This window comes from Nannobrachium achirus (assembly GCF_963921795.1).
Source record: "Nannobrachium achirus genome assembly, chromosome: 11".
Classification (NCBI taxonomy): domain Eukaryota; kingdom Metazoa; phylum Chordata; class Actinopteri; order Myctophiformes; family Myctophidae; genus Nannobrachium; species Nannobrachium achirus.
The window spans coordinates 11,289,580-11,317,467 of record NC_137820.1 but is presented as its reverse complement, the minus strand read 5'-3'; the positions used below and the strand labels follow the sequence as shown (position 1 = coordinate 11,317,467).

Below are 27,888 nucleotides of genomic sequence, written 5' to 3'. Positions count from 1 at the left end.
ACGTTTACTCGTGACCCAAACTAGTGAAAACAGCAGATCTACAAGCTCACAACGCGTTGCTTCACGCTGCTTTGTGAACTTGCAGATCAGCTTTTTTTCCACCAATAAACATTTTCTAATTTATGGAATTCCTTCACACACACACACACACACACACACACACACACACACACACACACACACACACACACACACACACACACACACACACACACACCCTGGATGCCAATTCAGAACCTCTGCCATGAGGTCCATCCCATACTATTTTAGCAAAACATATTTTTGGACAGTAGGCTACTCGTATAGATTTTGTCCAAAAAAACAGAGAAAAATCAAGTAACAAATGCCACCCTTTTCACATTGGCCTGTTATAGCGCCACCAGCATTAAAGTTAAAGCTCCAAACAGCCCAGAACAAACTAATTAGGGTTGTGCTTGGTCTTCAACCTCAGACCCACCTTACACTGATCATCACCACGAAAGCGTGGGGTGGCTTAAAGTAGCTGACAGAGTACATCTTGCAATGGGCCTGGTGTACAAGATTCACTACACCTCCAAGATACCCATGTACCTGGCAAACTACTTCTTAAAGGTCAAGGATGTTCACGATCACAACACCAGAGGTAGCTCCACTACTCATCATCAACGTAGATTTAACACTAAACAAGGCTCTAACTCGTTCTCCTGCTATACCATCAACATGTGGAACGCCCTTCCACAAGCCTTAAAGGAGAGCAAATCCCTAGCCTCCTTCAAAATTGGTATGAAAAATCACCTTCAGACAGCTGCTACCCGTGACTTGTAAATAGACTAAGCCCCCATGCCCCCCCCCCTTTTCTTTTTTCTCTGCCTTTGTATTTGATGTTATGCTTGAAACTGATATTAAAGTAGCCTACTATGTTCTATCCGTCTGTCTTTCAATGTTATATGAGATACTTAAAGTGTGGTTCCTGTGGAAATAAGCCTCTGCTTTCTAGGATCTCCTTTTAGTTGACCTTGTACCAGTGATCTGTACTGTCATGAAACTGTACTTTTTCCTATTGCAAACTGCTAATAAATTCTTCAATCAATCAATCAATCAAAAAGCAGCTCGACTTTTGCAAAACACCTTTTTGGAACAAAATGTCTCAAATCATGAATGCAGCTTGCCAGCTTCCGATTGCAGTAAAAGGCCGGAGAAGACCCTTTTCACATTGGCCTATTATAGCGCCACCAGGAGGCCACAATAACATACCTGACCTGGCGGAGACCTGTGCTCAGAAGAGCACTGCTTTAGTTTATTCATGAAATTACTTAGAACAGTGGTTCTTGAAATGTGAAGGTCTCCCCTTAACTTTGACAAATGCACCCGTTAGTTAGGGTCCATTTGGTTCCAATTGTACACTGTCAAAGTTACAGAATTGTAAGGGTCAATTTAGACCCCCATAAATGAACCTATAGTCCTAGAGAGTCCCTGAAATGAAATCCACTTTGAGAACCACTGACTTAGAAAAATCATTGCATTTTATTTCTTTATTTATTTTTCATGAAAATCTTGTATTTTTTTTTTTTTTTTGGGGAATGTTTATTTAAAATGTTTGGAAATATTAATAATTAAAAACAAAATGTAGGAAACCAAAAATGAAGGGACCCTTTTTTTATGGCACGCTCTGAAAAAGAATCGTCGTTTTTTGATGACGCCATCAACTGGGACTTTCCGGATACGTCGCTCGGGGCTTGAAGGCTTTTTAACCACACTGGAGTTAGCACGTTATTGTTAAACGTGTTTATTAAAGAGCGCGGCTCGGAGAAAGACAGACCAAATGAAACGATGAAGAACGTGGAATGCACCAACGGCGCCGAAAGGTTGAAATATTAAACACGCCGTTGTAAACAGCGACTGGGATATTCAGGAACAGAATGTCAACAACGCGGCCTCTCCTCGGAATGAAACGAGTCACCGAGCTAGCCTGCTCCGAACAGCCGACCAGCAGACTCCCCTCGCCCGCCGGCAAGCAGCAACACGAGACGCTCACCGTGGACGAGTTCACGGTGCTCGAGGACAAGCAGGACGACCTGAAGTGCGCCAAGGCCCGAGTAGAGAAGGTTTTCAAGGTAGCCTTCACCATTATTGGTCTTTTGGACCACACGGGACAGGCTCACAGCAGCAGGACATCACGGCAGATATGGCTTAAGCTCATTGGAGACAGAGACGACGTTTCAAAGGCAAAGGTGAAATACACGTTTTATTTACCCGTTTTACTATGTGTCTGATGGCATTATAGTTTGGGAATAGGCTTTTGTATTGATTGAACCAAGGTGGCCGCCAATAATGCACAAGCCGAATGACTTTTAACATGATTAACTTAACATCTTCACCTGTGTGAGCTTTAATACTGATTGCGAGCGACAGGTAAACTCCACTCACCCGTGCAGTCACCACCCGTCGCCCTGTCAGCTGTCACCTAGCCTTTCCAAATGAACATTTTGATGAATATATGTCTAATTCTATATCAAGCAAACCACACACACACACACCAGACGTTACTGGAGTGTGGCTGAGCTAGTCCAGAGGTTTTCAAAAGTGGGAGGCAGGACTCCCCATATCCAAATAGGTTTTAGGAGTCTCAATTAATGTGTGTGCTTTGGTTGAAAGAGATGTTTCAGACTTCATGTGTTGAATGTCTGTGGGATCTAATAAAATAACATTCATGAACCAACAGGCATGAGGCATCCAGATATTGAGCAAAACTAAGGGGGATGAGGCATGACATTTTCCAAGCTTGGTCTCAGGGAAGCCCACATTCTCAGACTTTGAAAACTCCTGATAAATGACCAGAGGACAGATGGAAAGTTACCATAGAGTTATGAAAGTTACACACGTAGATCTGGGTTTGAGTTTCAGACAGAGACAGTATATGCCTTTATCATAATAAATTCTAGCCCTGAAACATGACGCTAATAAATTACCCTAAGTAAGTCAAATAATTAACTGGCTGGTAGCACCTGTGGGCTTTTGCTTAATATTTCCAGTTCCAGGATTTTTGCATTTTGTGGCATGAATTTCCCTTTTGTGCAAAAGAAAGAATTGCTCCCCCTTCACCAATCTGTTCCAACTTCCAAGCTATGCCAGTCAACCAAGAGGTTTAGCTGCCTTTGGTATTTTTACAGTCATCTAGTTTGACTAACTGGACTAATGTATGGCTTTTGCTTAATACTTTGTGATTTCCAGTTCTTCCAGGGTTTTTGCATTGTGTGGCATGAATTTCCCTTTTGTGCAAAATAAAGAATTGCTCCCCCTGCACCCATGTGTTCCAAGCTATGCCAGTCAAGCTGCCATTGGTATTTTTGACAGTCATCTAGTTTGACTACTGGAATAATGTATGACTTTCTACCCAATCACCTAACTTTCTCTCATTTAATACCCTAGTTACCGTGTTGTGATCTTTGGCTTTGCTGTTGTCTTAATCAAAATCAAACATACAGTTAGGTTTGCCATGATCGTAGAATTTTATTTGATGATAAATTGTCTCACAAATAAAATCATTGCAATTAACAATTTAATTGGAACATTTTGGACTTCAAATGTTTTAAACTTTACATAAATTGCACAGGGAAGATAATACATAACTGAAATACTGTATAACAAGAGTGAAACACGGGAACAGGTAAGCCAATAAAAATAAAATGATTGAGGTTCTTTCATGATCTGCACTGGGTCTCTAAATGAATCGGTCATGGTTATGTAGAAGTGTACATCCTAGTAGTCATTGTGCGAGTGCAGTTGTTCTCATGTGGTGGGTGGGGTTCTCCGGGATGGCGTAAAAAGATTCCTCCTCATCCTCCCCTCTGCAAACACGTCCAGAACCTCAACCGAAGCTCCAGTTGCCACAAAGCCATAGTGGATAGAACATTTTGGTTTAGATTCTTTCATATAAAAATGTTTTTTCCTGATTCCTGTGGAGTCTCACATAACATATACTTTGCTAGTCAGTCTGTGATCCGTCCTTGCCCATATTGAGACGTGTGAGAAAGATGGGAATTCCCTGCTCATTCAGTCAATGCTTTCATTGCACAAGCAACACCCAATTATTTGTATTCAGTTTCTGTTTCAAAACTGATATCCGCACAGCCCCACCACACCCACCCATCTCCCATGACCTTCTTGAGTCAGTGTTTGTACTATTGAGCTACGCTACTATGTTAGAGAAATGTAACACAGCTGCTGCTGTACAGTATTTCTCAGTGACATCACCTGAGTGTGATTCATCTACCTGTTCTTCACAGTGAGGAGATTCCCTGAATCAGTGACGAATGACGATGTGTACACATACTCACTGATTTACTATTGTAACTACTGACGGTAATCTCTGCCACTAACTAGCAACTGACTATCAATAGAACAGTTGCTTCTTGCTTGCACACCAGAATTCCTAGCAGCAGAATCTGTGAAAACCTTTGAAATGGTTAACCTCATAACCTGTTGCTTACTTGTTATGCTAGAGCATTTATTTTTTATGAGCTTATTGTAATACTGCAATAAGATAGAAGAGAATGGCAGAGGCCAGAGGGAGAGAGGGACACTGAACACACAAATCAGGGAAAGTGGTAAATAGATGGTGAAAGAAATGATAGCGATATAGGTGGTTTTCAACCAGAACTGCATTTCACTAGTTTTAAATCGCTTACCTTGGCTCATGGCTTTATGTAATACAGGTTATTTGTGGTGACTGTGGCAAATGTGGACAGATAAAGTGATTATTATTATTTTAACTTTTCCCACTGGTCACATAGACCAGTGGTTCTCAACCTGTGGGTCGGGACCACCAGGGAGGTCCCCAAATTATTTGGGGGGGTCCCCAGATGATGGGGGCTCTCTCAATTCCGACATGTCGCCACTCGCCACTCCAACAGTGACTTCTTATTGTCGGAGTGGCAACACTTCCATAGAGGTTAAGGTTAGGGTAAGGGTAAGAGATAGGGTTAGTGTCTGTCGGAAAGGAGACATCATGTCGGAATGGAGAGATGCACCCCCCAGATGATTAAATTAATGTGCAACGTTGTTTTCTCACTCAACAGTAAACAAACCAGCATAAAGTTTAAGCATATGGAGGGTATCTGCCCTTTTCTAAAGTGACAATTGAAGGAGTTTTTAATACCTCTAAAATGACAAATTAAATATTGGTCAAATTGTCAAATTTTAGAGGCAGAAATTGTGGAAATTGTGAAACATGCTCACAAACGCGAGGCTATTTTCACAATAAAAATGTAATGCCTCAACTCTTAGTGCTCATCAAGGTGGTGGTGGTGGGGGGGGGGGGGTCCCCAGGGGGGGGGTCCCCAGTTAAAATATGATTATTTTGGTGGTCGCAGCCGGAAAAGGTTGAGAACCACTGACATAGAGCACAGTGTTTTGAGTTATGTTACAGATTACCTTTTCTTTCCAACCCTCCAGGAGTATGTGAGGGGTCTGTGTGACCCGGAGCTGCAGGAGGAGGAGCGCTACCCGGTCGATATGCATTGCATCTTCGCTGGCGCTCGCGGGCTCTTCCTGGACCGGCTTCTGCGAGACACCAGTGCAGAGGTCCTCGTGCCTGAACCCGGCCGCCTGCGACTCCTGGGCCGGGCTGAACCCGTAGTGATGGCTCAGAGCCGAATCCAGCAGTTTGTTGCACTCTTTCATGTAAGTGAAAGTTGTAGCGGTTTGTTACAGTAAATTACCACTTTAACAAACAAGAGGAAACGCATTACATTTTCACCATCAGTCTTTTTTTTTTGGGGGGGGGGGGGGGGGGGGGGGGGGGGGGGGGGGGGGCATTTTGCCTTTATTGGCAAGGGAGGCCCAGTAGGATGACAGGAAATGGGGAGAGAGATGGGGACTGACATGCGGTAAACGTCGCTCGGATCGGGAATCGAACCGGCGACGCTGCGGCAACCATGCCTATGTGGAATGCGCCTATGTGGTATGCGCCTTGACCAGTAGGCCACCGGACGCCCTTCACCATCAGTCTTAACTCATTTTACGCAGGTATTATTAAAGCTATACTATGGAAGTTCCTCAACTACTGGTCAGTAGCGGTATTGCATTTTTCTGCAGTTTTTCGCCCGGGGTCGCCGCAGACCACCGTAGCGGGCCGCAAAACCACCGTGACCGCCTGCAGCTCGCCGATACGCATCCGTAGAGTGGTCTCTCGTTCCTATGCGTCCAGGCGTTGGGGAGTAACAGGCTAGACTCCCACACCAGCGTAAACACTGCTGTTGAAGGAAGCTACTTCCTGAAGAGACGGCAAGACGCGCTGTGATTGGCCGGTATACAGATGGCGTAATTTTGCCAGGAAAAACAGTCCGGGTCACGGCCACACAGGCTCAGTAGAAAACATATAAAGAAAAGGCTTTTGGGGCTGAAATTAACAGAGTGAAAGTGTTCTAAAACGTAAGCGATTTAATAATTAGGACAATTTTAAGATTTGTTTTATTAAAAAAGTTACATAGCATAGCTTTAATTCATCTGCCTCTGCCCGGGTCTTTCATTGTTTTTACCTTATGTTGAAGACCCACGCTCGATGTGACGACGAAGTGTAACACAGTGTTTGTAACATCCAACAGTCTTTTCTTCTTTCACCCGGAAAATTAAAATTGTAACCGCGACAATCCATTCTCTAGTTAATATAGTCAGTTGAAAAAAAGCTTCTTAAAATAAAAACACAATATGGGAGGAGAAACACATTTTCTGAATTTGCTGTCATTGGTCTGGGCGGACAAAAGACAAAACAAAACAATTAAAAGACTAACTGATGCATTATAGCGTTGGATATCAAATTATTATGTGTTGCAAATCAATTATTTTCACATCAAGCTTGTATTTTGGTGTGCAAATATATTTTATTTGCATTGAAAAATCAACCTTGTCTCATTGTGCATGTACTCATACCACAAACTGCTGTTTACATTTATGCGAATTAATCGCACAAAATAAATGCTCCCAGTGTGTACGGCCCCTATATCTCGAAAGTTAACCATAATAGGATAGGTTTGGCAAGACTTAGGCAAATAATTAATTATTAAATAATTAAGGGTGAATAAGATGAAGTGCAGTACCTGCACAGCACCTGAAACATAACTGTGTGTGTGTGTGTGTGTGTGTGTGTGTGTGTGTGTGTGTGTGTGTGTGTGTGTGTGTGTGTGTGTGTGTGTGTGTGTGTGTGTGTGTGTGTGTGTGTGTGTGTGTGTGTGTGTGTGTGTGTGTGTGTGTGTGTGTGTGCGCTTGTGTTATCTAGGAGAAGAGGAGTCTGCCCAGCGACAGGGAAACGACTGTGAAACGAGCGTTCAAATCTTTTGTGGAGGAAAGAGATGACAAGTACACAATGGAACTCTTATTACTGCCCAGTGCTCTAAAGGAAGAGTTACTAGGCTTGGCACAGAGCCCCACTAACGCGCTCACACACACCCAGGTTGGTATAGAACCTCTGACATCTAATTCACTTAAATATGGCGTTACTCTATTTCTAAAGGACTCTTAACTATTGTGATTGTTGTGATTCCCACACCCAGGCCCAGACACCAAGTTTGCATATCCAGGGATTGCATCCCGGGCTGGTGGAGACTGACCAGGATCGCTCACAGAGCAGCACCCCTGTGACTGAGCTCTCCAACCGTATCCTGGACACCAGCTTTGAAGAGAAGGCGCCTGGGATTGCCGGTGGAGCAACTGGGGGTGGAGGAGGAAGTAGAGCGGGTGGTGGGACAGGCATAGGCCCTGATATCTTCCTGAATGGGACTCGTCCCTCACATAAGCGGCGTTCGTCCGACAGCGAAACTCGGGACACAAAGAGACAGTACTCACTGGAGCGGAGGGATGACTCACCGGGGAGAGAGGGGGAACGAGAGCGAAAGGAGAGAGAAAGTAGAGGGACCAGTAGCGGCTCAGGGTCTAAGACCCCCTGTAGTTCAACATCCCTCTCCTCCTCCTGTTCGAAAGCGAACACAATCAGTGTGATCACACTGGACACAAACGACGGGGGTTCAGACGACGGGGAAGCAGTGAGCCCAGAAACCAACTTGCGCTGTCTGGTCAATTTCTTCAGGTGTTGTATATTATATGTTCCAGTTGGTGATGTCAGTCTTAACAATGTTTGAACGGTTTGTTTTAGAAAACATTCAAGAGTCATGAAAGTCTAATATTTTAAAATGAGTACGTTCAGTATTATTTGTTATTGTATTGTTTTTCGAGTGTGTTCTATATTAGCAATTCATTAACAATTAAACTTGGTTTTGCTCCTGACATTTAAAAACATTAAATCTCCTCTTCAGATCGATGGGCTACACACAGGACGTGGTGGAGCAAGTCTTGGGGGCAACTGGACAAACGGAAGACACCTTCCTCATCCTGGAGAAAATTGTGGAGGAAACAAAGCGCTGTGAAAAAGAGATGACGCATGGGGCTGGAGGAGGAAGATTGAACTCTACACAGTCCACAGAAACTCCCTCCTCTTCATCTTGCACTTCTACAGTGTCCCGTAGCAGAGAGAAAGAGCGAGTGCTGAACAAAGCATTCGTGGACCCAGGCAGGTCTAAAGAGAACATTATGCCCAACCTGCGTGGTGGCTGTAGTAACGGCTTGGGCCACCGGAGGCAGTGCAGTGGCAGCGAGAACAGCACTCGGCAGGTACTATGCCTCCCGATGTCACTGATTGTCATGGAATTGTGTTTGAATGCTTATTATAAGCTATACAGTACAGGAAGTCAGCTAGGCAAACCCTGCTGGTTGATTTGGGGTTTTGTTTTGGAGGGGAGGGGAACTGGGGGAGATGGTGTGAACCTATGTCTATGTTCGTGTTAAGCGCTCCTGGTGAAACTACTGCTGTCAGGTGAAGGAGCAGCTGGTGACATGTGATAGGGCCTCTTAAGTCTGACATCATTTTGTAGGCGGAGGAACCCTAACCCTAACCCTTTTTACTATAAGCTCATTTTTGGAGCTGTGTGGAACACAAGCTCCCTATACGTGGCCGTGTGTGTAGGTATGTGGGTCTGTGGGTCTGTATGTAGCCTGTATGTAGTAACCCTGGGTGATTAGAGAGGTGCTGTTGAGTCTAGCCTGCCCTGAGCATCAACTGCAATACACACACACACACACACACACAGCTCCACTTCGAACAGAGGTTCGATTTTTCTTCTCTTTCTTGTTGACAGGAAAGTGTTAGAATTATACTTTAGTCGTTATTTTTGTCTTGGATCTGTTGAAATAGCGAGGGACACAGCACTGCCCATATTGACAATAAATCTGCTTGGGACCAGCGGGGGGGTCTGACTACAAAATGATGTCACGGCTTAAGAAGCCCATAGGAGGAGACACATCGTTGTCTACACCCTTCAGGGTGCAGAGTGGCAGTGATGGGGACAATGGTTACTTACTTACAATTCATTGTTGATTACGTGGTCGGTAGTTTTCAGCGACCGGGTCGCTAAATCAACCGACCGGGCCGGTAAATCACCGACCGGGACGCTAAATCCACGGACCGGGTCGCTAAATCGACCGACCGGGACGCTAAATCCACCGACCGGGACGCTAAAACCACCAACCGGGACGCTAAACGTAGATTTAATGACCCGGTCGTCCGATTTAGTGACCCGGTCGCTGAAAACTACCGACCACGTTGCGACACGGTTGTAGGTTGCTAAATGATCTCGCTCCTACTGGATCTGACGGCAAAACTGAGCATTCACAATTGGCAGGGGTTGACACTAAGGCCTCAGAGGCACTTGCCCGTCGGGCAAGTACAGGTCATGTTCTACTTGCCCAAAGGTCTTGCTCACTTGCCCGAAAAGTAAATAGCATTATAAGATGATACGTAAGATTTTAATTACCGCTCAATTTAATACTTATTTCTTTCTGGGGGTGTGCGATAAAAAATCATACCTCAATACTTCCAAATCCAAATACCTACATAGCTATGATTAAGTACAGTATATAGTTTCAGACTTATATTATATTTTTAAGTGTAGCAACAGTAAAAACAGCACATTATAGGTAAACAGTGCTCTTATTTTACATTCCACAGACCAGAAGACACTGGCCACGTTCAGGTGTTTAGACAGATATCTTGTGTTGTGTTAATAGATGGTTGCTCAAATTAGCACTTGCCCGGTCGGGCAACCTGAAAGCCAACTTCACCTGCCCGAAGGTTTTATTTACCTGCCAGGGGCAGGTGGGCAAGCCTTAGTGTCAATGCCTGATTGGACTTAATTTATTTTTTTATAATCAGTTAAATCACTTAGATTAACTGTCGCACCACTACCTCAATACTGTGACCATTTCAGTTTTAATCAGTCAAGTCATTTTATTACTCAGGGCCAGGCCATTGAGGTCATCAAGAGGAGCTCCAGTGCTCAGGGAGGTGCCAGAAACTATGACGTTATCACCATCGATGACGATAATGACAACGTCTTTGCCATGGACAACACCGTGCCAGGAAACCGGCTGTCCCGCACGATGGCGATGGAACTTCCGGCCACACCGTCTGGATCGAGGACGGACTACTTGGCACGGGGGGTTGGGGGAGCTTCCCAGAAGGATTACATCACTAGGGGCGGGACTCAGACCTTGGGAGGACCGGTCAGAGTGGAGAGCGTGACGGCGTTACGTAGTACACCCCAGTGGCTGACAGCCACCACCTCCTCCTCGTCCACCTCCACAAGCGTACGTATCATTGGAAGAAGATGTCTGTATTTTGGGGGGCAAACGGTGATTTCGGTCCTGTAAATATGTGTTTTACCCTAAAAATAAGTTTGCAGTCGGTGCTGGATGTTCACAAATGGAAAAAACAAAACGTGATATATTGTCAACTCCCAAGCTTTGTTTGGGGAAATCTCGCTATTTCTATGTCCCATCATTTCGACTACGGGCGTTGGCAGGGGCTCAGCATCAATATGCCGACGGGCCGGTATGCCGACACTAAAACTAACCCCAACGCTAAACCTAACCTCAGTAACTAACCGTGACGAGTAACTAACCTGCCGACGCTACTCGGAACAACGGACCTGAGGTTAAGGTTTGCATTCACCTGCGTCGAAATACCGGGACATAGAACAAATGTTATTATGTTGAAATATCAACACGCTTCCGCTTTGTTTACCCCCACCAAAAATAGTAATATGGGTTAAGAGTAAGGTATTTGACACTTTCAAACACCTTAACCTTTAGTTACCACTCAGTAGATGTTACCACTATCATTGAGAGCTCACGTTGTTGCTAACACATACACCCCATCAAGAACTTCTTTGAACCAAAAATATCTGGAAACACAATTCTGCACCATTGTCAAGAAACTTCAGTTTGTTACTTGTTATGGTTAGGGCTGTCACGATATGACATTTTACATGACGATTAATTGTCACTCAAATAATTGGCGATTAACGATTTAATTGTGTTTTTGTCATTGACAATTACATTTCTGTTTGGCTTTTAGGCATTGAAGTTGCACATGGCAGATATGACACAAAACCTAAATACACAAAGAAATTAATGACATATTTGACAACTTACTACTTAAAAAATAACATTGACAGCCGATCTACAAGCTCACAACGCGTCGCGATGCGACGCGTTGTGAGCTTGTAGATCTGCTATTTCCACTATTTCTGAAATGTTTCAGCATTCACGATTATGACGATTATGACAAAATAATTACGATAATGTCAAATAATCACGATTAGACGATTATGTAATAATTGTGACAGCCCCAGTTATGGTTGTTATCATTTGGGTATTGTTATGGTGACAAAGCTATTTTGTTGTGTGAAATAATTTGCAGTTCCTCTCACTGGAGATAACAAGCTGCCCCTTCTCTTCCCCCCAGGCAACTGACCCAATGTCCCGCAACATGACATCTTCCTATCAGACACTTGGCCACACAGGGTTCCATGGTGGTGGATCCAGGGTTCCTCCAGCCACTGAGCCCCCGGCACCCCCGATAACGGGTCTGGCTCGTTTCCATCAGTCACTCAGGATGGCATTCACACTGACCCTGCCAAACGAGCCAGGGCGGCTAGACCTCCGACACATCATCATAGATGGCAGCAATGTCGCCATGTCGTGAGTTCACAGTCACACATACACCCAAGCACACACATAGGGCTGTCACGATATGACATTTTACATGACGATTAATTGTCACTCAAATAATTGGCGATTTAATTGTGTTTTTGTCGTTGATAATTACATTTCTGTTTGGCTTTGAAGTTGTACATGGTAGATATGACACATAACCTAAATATACAAAGAAATTACTGACATATTTGACAACTTTATACTTAAAAAATAACATTGATAGTGGAAATAGCCGATCTACAAGCTCACAACGCGCAGCCCTAATGCAGAGCAGCATCGTCTAACCATCTGACTCATGTATCCACTCCAAAATGTATATTTAACATACTAATATATAATCCCTGTGAAAATATAACATTTTATAAAAGCATATATAGGCTATCATGGACATGCATGCCGATTTTATTTCCAAGTTAAAATGACAAGCAATTAAAATCTATTATGGAAGCAATCTAACACAAGCGCTTTAACAGTCATTCAGTTAAAATTGCCGATCTGGCTCAGAAGAAGAGTATAGGTCAGGATACGACCACTTAGAGAGACTCGAGCATTTTAAGGTGTCAGAAGCGGAGCGGCGCGGCGTTGCTTCTTTTCGTGGACTGTGAGGTACTATCCAACTAGTGAAGTAAGTGTGTATATATATATATGGAGTTATGTGTTAAGGATTAAACCCGACACTCCAAATCTTCAGATTATGACTGCCTCCTTGTCAGTTTCTCTCAATAACATCGCATGAACGGCAGCCCGTGGTTTATGGGGAATACATGATTGCTTTATGTTTTGTGTTACCACTGAAATGCGCACTGCGCTGTCACCGATATTGGTAAACAAATTAATATATCCCATTCGTGATAATGACTGGTGTGGTGTCACTCATCTAGGCTGCAAGCTTTACTATACAGAATAAATGGTAATAATGGTTCCACAGTGAACCGAAATGCTGCTGGGCTTGGTGGTGTGTGTGCGTACGTCATAGACTGTATAAAAAATATGGACGATGCGAAGCCATTGGTTTCTATGCAGCGCAAATGGCCCTTTCTACCCCTTGGAATGGGTGTCGCCATCATAGAATTGTAAAGGCATCAAAGATGCTATTGGCTGCCAATGGTCACGTGCAACCGCAGGGATACATGGGAGAATGTGGTTGGAGCCTCCCGAAATACAGCACACGAAGAAGAACACAGCCGGCTGGTATCAGTTTAGTTGGCCACGCCCCCCCGCAACTTTATCATTTATTTTAAAATAAATTGGACCACATTTCGACAAAACGAATATGATGGTGATTGAAAGGCAATTTTTACCATCGATAGGAACCATACAGTATTCATGAAAATGTTAATTAAGGTTAGAAAACGAAAGTGGAAAATGAATGGGGTCCAATGGAGCACAATTCTTTTTGCGATCGGCCGGGGGGGAAAACAGCGCAACTAGCGGCCAATCATAGGAAGTTTTACTTCCCTATTGGAGTCATTTTAAATCGGCAGAACTATGCCCCTGGCGTACGTGCCTGTGTGCGTGGTCTGTGTGGGACGCGGACATGGGAGTGAACTTGAAGCGTTCGGAGTAAACTCTCTTCTATTGGCTTTTCTTTCGTTGTTAGGTCGTATTCGGGTTGTTCTAGTCGTAAAATGGGGTCGTTTTGAGAATAATTAAGGGCGTGTTATTTAAATTTAAGCCTGCCCATTTATCAACGCTGAGATCAAATGTACGCCAGGTGTGTCTATTTAGGACGTTGGCCTACGCAAAATTTGTGGAGAAAGATATGCTGTTCTTTACACTCCATTGATAAATGAGGGCCACTCTGTTCGGCTCCCCCTGTGTTACTGTCGAAGTGTCCTTGAGCATACAGAACGCATATGATCCCCCAATGAGCAGGTTGTACCTTTCATGGTTTATTCCAGTGGTTCTCAACCTGTGGGTGGTCCCCAAATAATTTTGGGGGGTCCCCAGATGTTTAGCTAAATGTTAAAGTTATACCATGTAACTTTTTTTATAAAACAAATCTTAAAATTGTCCTAACTGTTAAATCGCAAAAGTTTTAGAACACCCACTCCGTTATTTTCAGCTTCAAAAGCCTTCTCTTTATATGTTTTCTATGAGCCGTGAGGGGGGGAGAATTTCGCGGCAAAATGACGTCATCATACACTACCGGCCAATCACAGCGAGGGTTATACACTGCCGGCCAATCACAGCGCATCTTGAAGTGGGGTCGCTAGGGCGGCCATATTTGTAGTCTCCCGTGTGTCTCTATACTCGGGTGAACGGTGAAGCATGGGTGAAGGAGTCTTTTTCTCTGGAATGCCTGAACGCACAGGAACCAGGGACCCCTCTAAAGATAGATCTCGGCGAGGTGGAGGCAGACGCGGGGGTGTCCGCGGCGAAAAACGGCCAAGAGACGCGGATGCGACCGAGGTTTGCTATAGAGCTACTGACCACTAGTTGAGCAACTTACACAGTATAGCTTTAACATTGCTTTCTCACTCAACAGTAAACAGACCACATTTCTAAAGCGACAATTTAAGGACTTTAAAGACCTTTTTAGTACCTCTGGTCAAACATTGGTAAATTGTCAAATATTACAGGCAGAAATTGTGAAAATAGCAGATCTACATGCTCATGTAGATCTGCTATGCACATGTAGATCTGCTGTTTTCACAATGGAATAGATTGAGTCAAACTAAATGTAACTCCTACAATTCCAATTCCAGGTTGAGTAACACTGGTTTATTCCACCGTAACGATATGTGAATGGGTAAATGTAATGCACTTTGCAAAGCACATTTGATAATGGTGCCATATAAATTCACAGTTTTTATCTTCTGATATCTGTCTGTCTGCCTGTGCACCGTTAATGCCCTTATCTGGAGATCCCAATATATGGACCTTGAATTACCTCTCGCTTTCATAATAGTACGTAATCTCTCCTCACTTTCTGTAGTTTTCCTGGTTAGAGAAGTAAACTCCAGTATTGGTCATCCTTACGTGTTTCATGACTGACTGTTCATAGCACAGGATGTGTTGATTTCTGCTTCCCTTAAATGATTTTATGACTTCTTCTTTCCTGGATATCTGATAGTGGACACATATTGGGAAACACAGCATTGACTTGACTTACCATAAGTGTATATACAGTTTTGTGTTTGTGGCGATTAATTGTCGCTCAAATAATTGCAATTCCTTAGTCTCTTTTCCAGTCATCGTTGCTTCGTTTAAAAGTCGAATCATGTGGATCTCAGGATCAACCTGTGGATCTTGGACTTGTCTCCAATATGGATCTTTGACTTCATGTGGCCCGCACGCACGCGTACACTACACACAGACACAGAATCTCTTCTAGACTGCCCTGCCACCTATAGATACATCTAGTACAGCAAACAATTCCTGTACTAGTTGTATAGGTCCAGTCGTGATTGTGTTCTTTGCAGAGACATACACCAGTTTTCTATGTGACTTAACCCATTTAGGCCTGAACACAATATGACGCAATATTTTATGCTTTAAATATAAAAAAATAGCAGATATACAAGCTCACAGCGCGGCACCAAGTGCCGCGCTGCGAGCTTGTAGATCTGCTATTTTTGAAAAATCGTGAAAATTAGAATTTTGACCCGATTCTATAAGTGTCTTTTGAATCCTTCTAAGATTTTTGGAAAAAACCTGTTTCTATGTCAGCAATCTGGCCAGCCATCGTCAAAGAAAAGGTCCTTTTCACTTGACTGGAGCTCAGTTAGTCTGTTCTTGAGAGACTACTATGTCAGTGGTTCTCAAACCTTTTCATGTGAAGGACCCCCAAAATGATATTTATTTGGCCACGGACCCCCATTTCAAAATATCTAGTTCCAAGGACCACCCAGAAGCAAAATTTGAGTTACAAACGTTCGCTTTGAAAATACATATATTCAAAGATTTGCACACATTTTCACGACTTTTTCAAAAATAGCAGATCTACAAGCTCGCAGCGCGGCACTCGGTCCCGCGCTGCGAGCTTGTATATCTGCTATTTTTCACTGGTTAAAGCATTCAATCATTTCTAGGCCTAATGTGAAAGTGGTCTGTTTCAGAATTGGGCCATGGTCCAGGTTTCTGTGGTAATGTTACTGATTCCACAGAGCTGTTCCCATGTCGGGTTGTGTCCAAGGTTCCTTGGTTATTTTACCGATTGCATCATGTCTTCTTCCTGCTGTGGTGTCAGTCATCACGTTCTCTTTCAACAGACAATGGACCTTCCTATGAATTTGCATAGCACAGGGTTCCCACGGTCATGAATATATATGACTGTGAAATTAAAAAAATATTTTTCCAGTACTGGAAAAGTTTTGGAATTGATCAAGGGTCCTGGAAGGTCCTGGAATAAATAGCTATGCAATGTCTTTGGTTATTGATTTTGTTAATACCTCTGAAATGACAAATTAAACATTGGCCAAAGCAGAAATTGTGAAAATAGCAGATCTACATGCTCACAACGCCTCGCAACACATGGCGTTGTGTGCATGTAGATCTACTATTTTCACAATAGAACCGTATTATACAAAATTCCTCAACTCTTAGTGCTAGTCAGGGTGGGGGGGTCCCCAGTTCAAATATGATTATTTCGGGGGTCACGGCATGAGGTTGAGAACCACTGGCATACACTACGTGTCTTTGGGCATTGCGCATAGGAGTAAGCGACTCGTTATTGAGCAGAATTGTTAAATAGTCCTGGAAATCGGGTTAAATATTCTGGAAAAGTTTTGGAAATTAATTGGTAAAGATGTGTGCGAACCCTGATGGCAATAACTACTGCATGCAACAACCTCATTGTTCTTAGTGCCTTGTGTTGCATATTCAGGACTTGACATTTAGGTCAATTTGGCCATCTGGGCAAGTGGAATGGACGGATGTTTCACTGGAACGTCCTTCACAAATATTTATCCTACCACGCAATCAATCAATTTTAGTTATAGTGCCAATTTGTTGAGTCGCCTCACTTTACATGACAAGCAGGTCAAGAAAGACCCAGCAACTCCCTCATGAGCTTGGCGACAGTAGCAATGTAAAAATCTCCTTTAACAGGGAATAGCCTTGAGCAGAACATGTCTGTGTGTCTGCATTTACAGTTATCTCTGTTTATGCTTATAACGTGTTAGTGTGATTATGCATGGCATGCCATGTTTATGTAAACGTGTTGGGTAGACAGTATGTGTGCAGACATTTTGTAACGGGTGCACTCGCGTCTCAAGTAGTCAAGTCTTGACTACTGCCGGTGCACCAATAATTTATCAATAAGGCACTCGTACAAATAATGTCTACTACTCCACTACTAGATTTCACAGAGTAAGAAAGTCTTACCTTTCTCACTCCTCAATCTCAAATAAACATCAAAATCATGAGACATTGGTTCTCCCTCCCTACATGTTCATGATACAATAACCTGTCCTGCTGCATACTGTTGTGAGCTAAATGTTTAACGTTTTGTTGGTGTCAATATTTTCATCATGTTGGAAACGTGATACTCAACTTGGTCTTTTTTTTTATGTGTGTACCAGATGACAGCATATTAATGTCAGACTGGCAAAATGACTAGATACTGTAGTAGGGCATGTGACACTGTAGGACACACGGAACAGAAGTGTATTGAAATACAAATACAAAATAACAATATTTCTACCGTATGCGTATCATAGTGCAGGCATTGACACTAAGGCTTGCCCACCTGCCCCCGGCAGGTAAATAAAACATCAGGGCAGGTGAAGTTGGCTTTCAGGTTGCCCGACAGGGCAAGTGCTCATTTGAGAGGGGACACAAATGTCTATAAACACAACACAAGATATCTGTCTAAACACCTGAACGTGGCCAGTGCGCTGTGTCTTCTGGTCTGTGGAATGTAAAATAAGAGCACTATTTACCTATAATGTGCTGTTTTTACTGTTGCTACATTTAAAAATAAAAAATAACAAGTGTGAACCCATAGACATATTCAATCATAGCTAAAGTATTTGGCATTTGGATTTGGAGGTATTGAGGTATGACATTTTATCGCACAGCCCCAGAAAGTAAAGAAATAAGTGTGAAATTGAGCGGTAATTAAAATCGTACCTATCATTTTATAATGGACAATTACTTTTCGGGCAAGTGGGCATTACCTTCGGGCAAGTAGAACATGACCTGTACTTGCACGATGGGCAAGTGCCTCTGAGACCTTATGTCAACCCCTGTAGTGTGTGTATAGCAGGGGCAGGTCTGTGGTCTCTTGGTAGCAGCCAGCCCAGCAGCTTGTTTCCTGTCTGGTGAGCGTGGCTTCTTTAAGGGAGTTTCTCAGCTCTGTAGCTGCTTGGTGTTTGTTGTGGATGTTGTCTTGCGGTTTTATGTCTCCTAGCTGTTGCTTTTGGTGCACAGTTTGTCGGCTGACGTGCATGTAGTGCAGCAGCGTGCACGTCACAGCTAGCGGTCATGCACACGTGTGTGTCTCTGTGTTTGTTTGTAAATTAACCTTTAGGTTGTTGTCCTGTGTGGTTGGTGTCTCCTCGTTGCTCCTTTGACGCGATGTTTGTCTGCTGACGTCCACACGGTGGAACGCGCACAACGTCACTGCTTATAGTCATGTACGTGTGTCTGTGTGTTTGTTTATATATTAACCTTAAGGTATCGGCTCCTCACTCCACAAGGCTGCTTTTTAAATAGTTTTTTAAAAGCCCTTTTTATTAAATGTATGCTTATCAGTATTAATTCGAGCACTGATCTCACCTCTGCAGCAATAAAGATGTGGGGAAAACTGTTTTGGTTTGAGACCATTTTTTTTTGAGCGGTGGTCACAACGCTCCTATACGTGGCCGTGTGTGTGGGTCTGTCTGTCTGTCTGTCTCCGTGTCTGTCTGTCTGTCTGTAGCCTGCAGTAACCTTTTCTGACCACACATGTTAAGGGAGGGGCGCTCTTGCGCACACACACACACACACACACACACACACACACACACACACACACACACACACACACACCACCGCTCAGTTCACACGAGTGTGATTTCTCTTTTTTTAAGTATAGTTGGATTTCTAATATTTTGCAGTCAGGAACATGCATCACCCCGCCTGTTCCACTAAAGTGTTCAAGAATAACAGAGATGACATGCATGCTGCTGCCCAAGTCTCCTCTCATTGTCACTCTCTTCCAGCTGAATAATTAGTTTTCAAGGCAAAGCACTTGCATATGAGGTCTAATTCTCGATATGAAGCTGTCTTAGCTAGCTAGCCCTTCTCTATTATATCTCTTCACAGCACATATCACACCTTCTTAACACAATCACTGCCAGGTATTAATTAATTCATTTGTCTGCCTCTGCCAGTGCTTTTCAGTGTTTTTACCTTATTTTCGCCGGCAACAGGAACGCACCATGTGGCCAGGATGTAAACAAAAAGCACATGGCCGGGCGGACGAGCATAGTTGGGGTCCATAGAAAAAAAAAGCTTGTTTTTTTCCTCAATTCAGTCATTATGCCAAATTCTCCCCAGGTGCATACTGCATATTGTGCCAGTCACTGCCAACACCTACTTTTGGTCTTGGGGAAGGTGTGCAGACAACCATGTCTGCTCCAATACACATGGAGTCACCAGCTGCTTCTTTTCACATGACAGTGAGGAGTTTTCAATGAGAGGGTGTAGTGAATGTGGAGCAACACCGCTCAACTTCTCAACAGGCATCCTCCTGACCAAACTGTAGCTGTTGCTAGAGTGCCACAACAGAGAACAACCCTGCTTCCCACTCATGAGCAGAGCTAATTGTGTTCATTGGAGAGCCCGGCCAAGCCAGGGGCACCCGGAGGAATCAAACCCCAGTCTCCACAGTGGTGGGCAAGCGCAGTCGTATTTAACCATGTGGAATAACGTGTTCTCTCTCTCTCTCTCTCTCTCTCTCTCTTAGCACAGTCGTATTTAACCATGTGGAATAACGTTTTTTTTTCTCTCTCTCTCTCTCTCTTTCTCTTTCTTTCTTTCTTTCTCTCGGGGCACCCGAAGGAATCAAACCCCAGTCTCCACAGTGGTGGGCAAGCACAGTCGTATTTAACCATGTGGAATAACGTTTTTTTTTCTCTCCCTCTCTCTCTCTCTCTCTCTCTCTCTCTCTCTCTCTCTCTCTCTCTCTCTCTCTCTCTCTCTGTCTCTCTAGTCACGGCCTTCACCGATTCTTCTCCTGTCGAGGTATCGCTCTGGCAGTGGAGGCATTTTGGAGGCGGGGCCACAGGGAGATCACCGTCTTTGTCCCTCAGTGGCGCCAAAAAAGAGATCGACTCACTATAGGTATAGATGGCTGGTGTGTTTGTATTTGAGTGACTCACTATAGGTATAGATGGCTGGTGTGTTTGTATTTGAGTGACTCACTATAGGTATAGATGGCTGGTGTGTTTGTATTTGAGTGACTCACTATAGGTATAGATGGCTGGTGTGTTTGTATTTGAGTGACTCACTATAGGTATAGATGGCTGGTGTGTTTGTATTTGAGTGACTCACTATAGGTATAGATGGCTGGTGTGTTTGTATTTGAGTGACTCACTATAGGTATAGATGGCTGGTGTGTTTGTATTTGAGTGACTCACTATAGGTATAGATGGCTGGTGTGTTTGTATTTGAGTGACTCACTATAGGTATAGATGGCTGGTGTGTTTGTATTTGAGTGACTCACTATAGGTATAGATGGCTGGTGTGTTTGTATTTGAGTGACTCACTATAGGTATAGATGGCTGGTGTGTTTGTATTTGAGTGACTCACTATAGGTATAGATGGCTGGTGTGTTTGTATTTGAGTGACTCACTATAGGTATAGATGGCTGGTGTGTTTGTATTTGAGTGACTCACTATAGGTATAGATGGCTGGTGTGTTTGTATTTGAGTGACTCACTATAGGTATAGATGGCTGGTGTGTTTGTATTTGAGTGACTCACTATAGGTATAGAATAGATGGCTGGTGTGTTTGTATTTGAGTGACTCACTATAGGTATAGATGGCTGGTGTGTTTGTATTTGAGTGACTCACTATAGGTATAGATGGCTGGTGTGTTTGTATTTGAGTGACTCACTATAGGTATAGATGGCTGGTGTGTTTGTATTTGAGTGACTCACTATAGGTATAGATGGCTGGTGTGTTTGTATTTGAGTGACTCACTATAGGTATAGATGGCTGGTGTGTTTGTATTTGAGTGACTCACTATAGGTATAGATGGCTTTCGTGTTTGTATTCTAGTGCTGTAGGAGTGAGTGACTGCCATTCTGACTGAAGTAACATGCATCCATTTTCTGTATGTAATATATAAAGAAAAGTAAGGTCCGCACACTGGATCATGCTCCAAAGCTTACGTTTTATTTATGTTCCTTTACACCTTTGGATGTGACGGTTCGAGCCGATGGGCTCGAAACGTCACGTCAAAAAGCCGAAAGGCTTGAAACGCCACGTCCAATGGTGTAAAGGAACCTAAATAAAACGTTTAAGCTTTGGAACATGATCCAGCGTGCGGACCTTACTTGACCTTTCTTTATGGACTCTGACCTCAGCCTGGCACCTGGTTTTTAGTGAGTGGATGTGCGTGCTTTATTGTTCTTTTCTTACGTAATATATAGACAGCATGTGTTTGTTGCAGGAAAAAGTGTGTTATCTTTATATAATACATGCATGTTTGAAATCAACACAGAATCCCACACACTAGAAGAGCAGAACTGTGTGTGTGTGTGTGTGTGTGTGTGTGTGTGTGTGTGTGTGTGTGTGTGTGTGTGTGTGTGTGTGTGTGTGTGTGTGTGTGTGTGTGTGTGTGTGTGTGTGTGTGTGTGTGTGTGTGTGTGTGTGTGTGTGTGTGTGTGTGTGTGTGTGTGTGTTGTCAAAGGCACAATTGTTTTGTGCCTTTGAACTTTGTCTTGTTTATATTGTTGATTTCTTTATTTGTGATTTAACTACCAGCTGGTCTATTTGTTTTATATGATGTACTTTATAAATGGACTTGATTTGAATTGAACTATTAATGCTCACCCTTACCTCGTTGTCAGAGCAAAACTTCTTGAACCAGTTAGAAGACCTGAGACTGCTCTCCTTCACTCCCTCCAGAGAGGTCTGTGGTCAGAGGATAGCCTCACACGATGACAGGTACACACACACACACACACACACACACACACACACACACACACACACACACACACACACACACACACACACACACAGGGGTGTCGCACCAAATTCTGGGCCCTGGGTACAAGGATTCACTGTGGGCCTCCCATGAATGTTTATGGGGTTTAACCCATTTAGACTGGGAATGCATTATTTTCTGCTTAAACTGTTGACAATTGCAGCTATACAAGCTCGAATCTTGTAGATCTGCTATTTTTGAAAAATCGTGAACATTTGTGCAAGTCTTTGAATATTTCAATTATTATTATTTTGAAAAACCTATGTTTCTATGTCAGTGGTGCTCAAACCTTTTCATGTGAAGGAACCCCAAAATGATATGTATTTGGCCACGGACCCACATCTCAAAATATTTAGATCCAGGGACCCCCCAGAAACAGAAATTTGAGTTAAAAAATGCATATATTCAAAGATTTGCACACATTTTCATGACTTTTCAAAAATAGCAGATCTACAAGCTTGCAGCGTGCTGTGAGCTTGTATATCTGCTATTTTTCATTAGCTAAAGTATATTATAATTAAGGCCCTTCCACCTTGGGCCTTAGTAACTCAGTCCCACTTTCCCCCCCCTTGTGACGCCCCTGTAGACACACACAGATCTTCTTCAATATACTGTCATACCATCTGTACCTTGAATTGACGGGTTCATTCGTTACTAATGAACATATTGACTCTTATCCCATCACCAACTCCCGGTCACCCCATCTCCATCCCCCCAAACACGCATGCAAACTGACAGGTTCCTGCTCCACCTGGCAGAAAAGACTGGCGGGGTAATCGTAACCAACGACAACCTGAGGGACTTTGTCAACACCTCGGAAGCCTGGCGAAGAATCATCCAAGAGAGGTGATGATGCGGCGTCACTCTCTCGCTGTTCCATTATACACACAGACATTTTTATAACACGAAAACTCATACAATGAGTTTGAAAATATCGTCACTGTCGGGCAGTTCAACCTCGGATCTCCAAGTTTCAAACGTGTACGTCTTTTGCCCTGCTTCATCATACAAGACCGTCGCACAAAACTAGTGAAAACAGCCGATCTACAAGCACATCGCGAGGCGTTGTTGTTTATAGATGATAAATACAAAACGAACGGTTTTGGACACCTGACAACGACGAAATGCTATAAATATAAGGTGCTGGGAGTAAAAATTATAAATGTAGGGGTTCAATATATTCATGGGGTTCCCTGAGACAAAAAAGTTTGGGAACCCCTGGTGTAGATGGAACATTAGCGTTAGAGGAAGTGAAAAGGGCATTAGAGCGGCCACCACGATTTTTCAACTCATAGAATGATTTTAAAAATCGATTTTTGAAGTTTAAAGTTGTGGGCATGTTTACCTATAATGACACGCCCAAAGTAGAGACGTAATTGAAATCGCTCAAACAACAGAAAGAAGTAAATGAAAACATTTTAACTCATCTTTTCTTTTCTCCAATTACAATCTATTATATTGTTGTAAAAAACAAAGTTGTCCTTTAAGTCTGTCTGTGGGTTTTATAAATATTTAACCAATGAGAAGTATTAACAAGAGCTTCATCCATCCATCCATCTTCAACCGCTTATCCGGAATCTGTCGCGAGCGTAACGGTTCCAACTTGTGACTAAATAACTACATTACATCGGTTTATTTTATTATTTTTCTTTTACATTCTAGGTCTAGGACAGTGGTTCTCAACCTGTGGGTCTCGACTCCCAGAGGGGTCCCCAAATTATTTTGGGGGGTCCCCAGATGTTTAGCTAAAATGTAACATTGTTTTCTCACTCAACAGTAAAAAAACAACATACAGTATAAGTGTATATAGGGTATCTGCACATTTCTTAAGTGTCAATTTAAGGACTTTAAAGACCTTTTCATTACCTCTGGTCAAACATTGGTCAAATTGCCAAATATTAGAAGCAGAAATTGTGAAAATAGCTGATCTACATGCTCACAACGCCTCGCAAGGAAGAGATCCAGTCAAACAAAATGTAATGCCAACTCCTAAAATTCCATGTGCTTGTCAGGGTGAGGGTCTCCAGTTCAAATATGATTATTTTGGGGGTCACAGCCTGAAAAGCTTGAGAACCACTGGTCTAGGACATCGAAGGGTTCAGCCCGACGGCAACGATTTCATTAATTCGTTATTTGATGGGAGAAATTGGTTGTTTAGTTTTCTGTTGCTATGTGGGTGTGTTTTTGCACGTAGTTGTAGGTGATTTTCCTTGTTTGTTTATTTGTGTTTTGTTGCAACATGTATCTTTTTTGCATATCATTTCCCCGTTGTCTGAAAACATCGTCAACGTTCTGTCACATAGATTTGAGGTGTACCTCACACAGCAGGATGTGGTGGCCGCTCCAATGCCCTTTTCACTTCCTCTAACGCTAATGTTCCATCTACACCATCCCCCCCTTTTGTCACGTCCTTCTCCAAGACCCTGATCATCAACAGCATTTGTGGTAAACGATCTCGGGCAGGGTTCCCACGGTCATGAAATTCCTGGAAATATTTTTAAATTAGAAAAATATTTTTTCCAGTACTGGAAAGGTTTTGGAATTTATCAAGGGTCTTGGAAGGTCCTGGAAAAAATAGCTATGCATTGTCTTTGGTTATTGATTTTGTTAATACCTCTGAAATGACAAATTTAACATTGGCCAAATTGTCAAATATTAGAGGCAGAAATTTTGAAAATAGCAGATCTACATGCTCACAACGCCTCGCGTTGCGAGGCGTTGTGAGCATGTAGATCAGCTATTTTCACAATAGAACTGTGTTATACAAAATTCCTCAACTTAGTGCTCGTCAGGGTGCCGGGGTCCCCAGTTAAAATATGATTATTTCGGGGGTCACGGCCTGAAAAGGTTGAGAACCACTGGCATACACTACCTGTCTTTGGGCATTGCGCATAAGAGTAAGCGACTTGTTAATGAGCTGAATTATTGTTATATAGTCCTGGAAATTGGGTTAAATATTCTGGACGTTTTGGAAAGGTTTTGGAAATTAATTGGTAAAAAAAAATGGTGGGAACCCTGTAAACCATCTCGGGGTCATGGTGTATCGATGATGGCACTAGAAAATTATTTTATTTTTGCTTACCCTCCCTCCCTTATAGCATAAGAATAGCAGATATAATAAAGTGATATTGGAAGATGCATATCGGAACCTGCAGAAAGTCACATCTTCAGCTGCTATTGAGTAATATAAGTAGATCTATAAGCATACAGACACGCAGACACAGTATATTGTCTGTAACAGTAAAGCACTGTGCATTGCTATATTTTTTAATGAATGAATACCCCTTCCTATAGGTTACTCCAGTTTACATTTGTGGAGGACCACTTCATGATCCCTGATGACCCAATGGGGCAACATGGACCTCACCTAGACATCTTCCTGCGCAAAGACAGGTAGGCTGTGTATGTCTGTGTTGTACGCATGTGTGCAAGTGTTATGAGTGTGATGTGGCACTGTAAAAAAAAAAAAAAAAAAAAAATGTTTTTCTGAATTAGTATGTTTCTCTGTGCTCGTCTTTGTTACTAAGCCACTCTGCGATGTTGTCGACCTGTCATGGTTTGACAGTGCATTTCTCTGAATCGGCAAGAGCAGGGGTCTTCAACGTTTTCAGGCCAAGGACCCCTTAGTTGAGAGAGAGAGAGAGAGATGAAGCGGGACCCCCACAACCTTTTCAGAGATTCCATAGTTTAATTGTTTGACAGCACAATAATCAGAGTATTTTGGATTCATGTGAATTTGTGTTTTCAGATATTTAACCACTTGAACTGTCAATACTTAATACACTTGACATTTCACTCTGTACTTAGTCTGCTATTTTTCCCTCTACACCAAACCTCTTTGCCAAAAATGGTCGATCTACAAGCTCACAACGCCTCGTGCTGCGATCTACGATCTACTTTATGTAGATCGTCTATTTTTGGCTAAAGTTCCCAGAATATGGACACTAGGGTTCAAGTGGTTAATATAAAAAAGAAGAAAAAGTTTTCTATCACTCAAAGATTTGGAGGACCCACTGTAGTAACTCTGGGGACCCCCTAGTGGTCCCAGACCCCCTGTTGAAGACCCTTGAGCAAGAGGGTTATATCATGTTTGTGTGGTGACTACCGTCTTTCTGACACCCTTGGCCCATCATATTTCTATCTAGGGCTGTCACAATTATTACATAATCGTCTAATCGCAAGTATTTGACATAATCGCGATTATTTTTCATAATCGTTTCCATGTTGAAAAATGTTCATATGTTTTTTTTTTAAGTAAAAGAATAGTGGAAATAGCAGATCTACAAGCTCACAACGCGGCGCATCGCGACGCGTTGTGAGCTTGTAGATCGGCTATTTCCACTATCAATGTCCTTTTTTAAGTGTAAAGTTGTCAAATATGTCAGTAATTTCTTTGTATATTTAGGTTATGTGTCATATCTACCATGTGCTACTTCAAAGCCTAAAAGCCAAACAGAAATGTAATTGTCAACGACAAAAACAATTAAATCGTTAATCGCAATTATTTGAGAGAAAATTAATGGTCATGTAAAATGTCATAATCGTGACAGCCCTATTTCTATCTCTTTCCCTCCCTTCTCTAGCAGGCCAAACTCTGCCACCCCTCCCCCACTGAGGCCCCCAGACAATCGCCCGTCGTCCCAGCACCAACAGCCCAGACCAGCAGCAGCTTATGTCCAAACACCCCACTCGGTCCCGCTCCGGCCCCCGTCTTCTACGCCACCGCCCTGGTCCTCGCATTACGCCCACCCGCAGCATCCCCCCGCCAACAGACCCCCCGAGCCACACTGGCCCCACTCGGGTCCTCCCGAGTGGCACCCGCCCCGGCGCTCGCCCTCGCCCTCTGCCGCCCCCCCACCTCAGCGTTCCACGGGAGAGACGTCGGAGTTGAAGAGGAAGTTGTACGACATCTTCCCTGACCAGAAACAGCGTATCGACCGTATCCTGAGCGACAACCCTTACATGAGAGACCTGAATGCACTGTCTGGACTGCTGCTGGGATGAGGGATTGTAGCATGGTGATGAGAGCAAGCTCACACACACACACACACACAGAGAGGGAGAGATGTGGGGGCTCACCCGATAAATCCATAGACTTATGGTTGTTTATTTGACCATCTGCCTGAAAGATGATGGCGTTCCCTGAGGATGACACAAAACATATTTTTTTTTTACATTTAAGACTTTGGTGTTCTTTTAAGTTGCTGCTATTGGCAATGATGATTTGTTTGGGAGGTTTGACCCTTTTTTCATTTCTGATCGGTGCTCCTGGAAGGAGCTAAGCGCCCCGAAGCGTGGCCGACATCTTGGCACAAAGCTGCTCAAAGCGTGTTGTACGGTGCATGCCCACGGTCACATTGGCCAAGCTTAATTGACTCATAGATAGCACCGCTTATTTCACACTAGGTGTGATTTTTATTTTCCCTTTTCCATTTGGTTCAATAACAAAACAATATAGGGACAGATCAGGTCTTGTATCCACCTAGCTCTCACTAATGCCCTGTCATGGAGAATTTCTCTCTATTATGGACATGTTTTCGGTCTTTCACCAACCTTTTTCTGAAGATGTCAAGAAATGATCTACGAGCTGTTAACATTGTCCTTGATAGGGCATTATTGAGCCCTGTAATTTTTTTTATTTCAGAACCTAAATTCACTGCG

General features: G+C 43.2%; 1 protein-coding gene across 1 annotated transcript; it reads left to right on the top strand.

Moving 5' to 3' along the window:
- The first annotated feature begins 1,769 nt into the window (after positions 1–1,769).
- Positions 1,770–27,888, top strand: n4bp1 (nedd4 binding protein 1). The gene is made up of 12 exons (XM_080736127.1): positions 1,770–2,210; positions 5,434–5,661; positions 7,256–7,429; positions 7,530–8,062; positions 8,289–8,643; positions 10,327–10,674; positions 11,834–12,069; positions 20,225–20,355; positions 22,088–22,184; positions 22,966–23,073; positions 25,522–25,620; positions 26,811–27,888. The coding sequence occupies exons 1-12, from the start codon at positions 1,899–1,901 to the stop codon at positions 27,229–27,231; spliced, it is 3,042 nt and encodes a 1,013-aa protein (XP_080592253.1). The 5' UTR covers positions 1,770–1,898; the 3' UTR covers positions 27,232–27,888.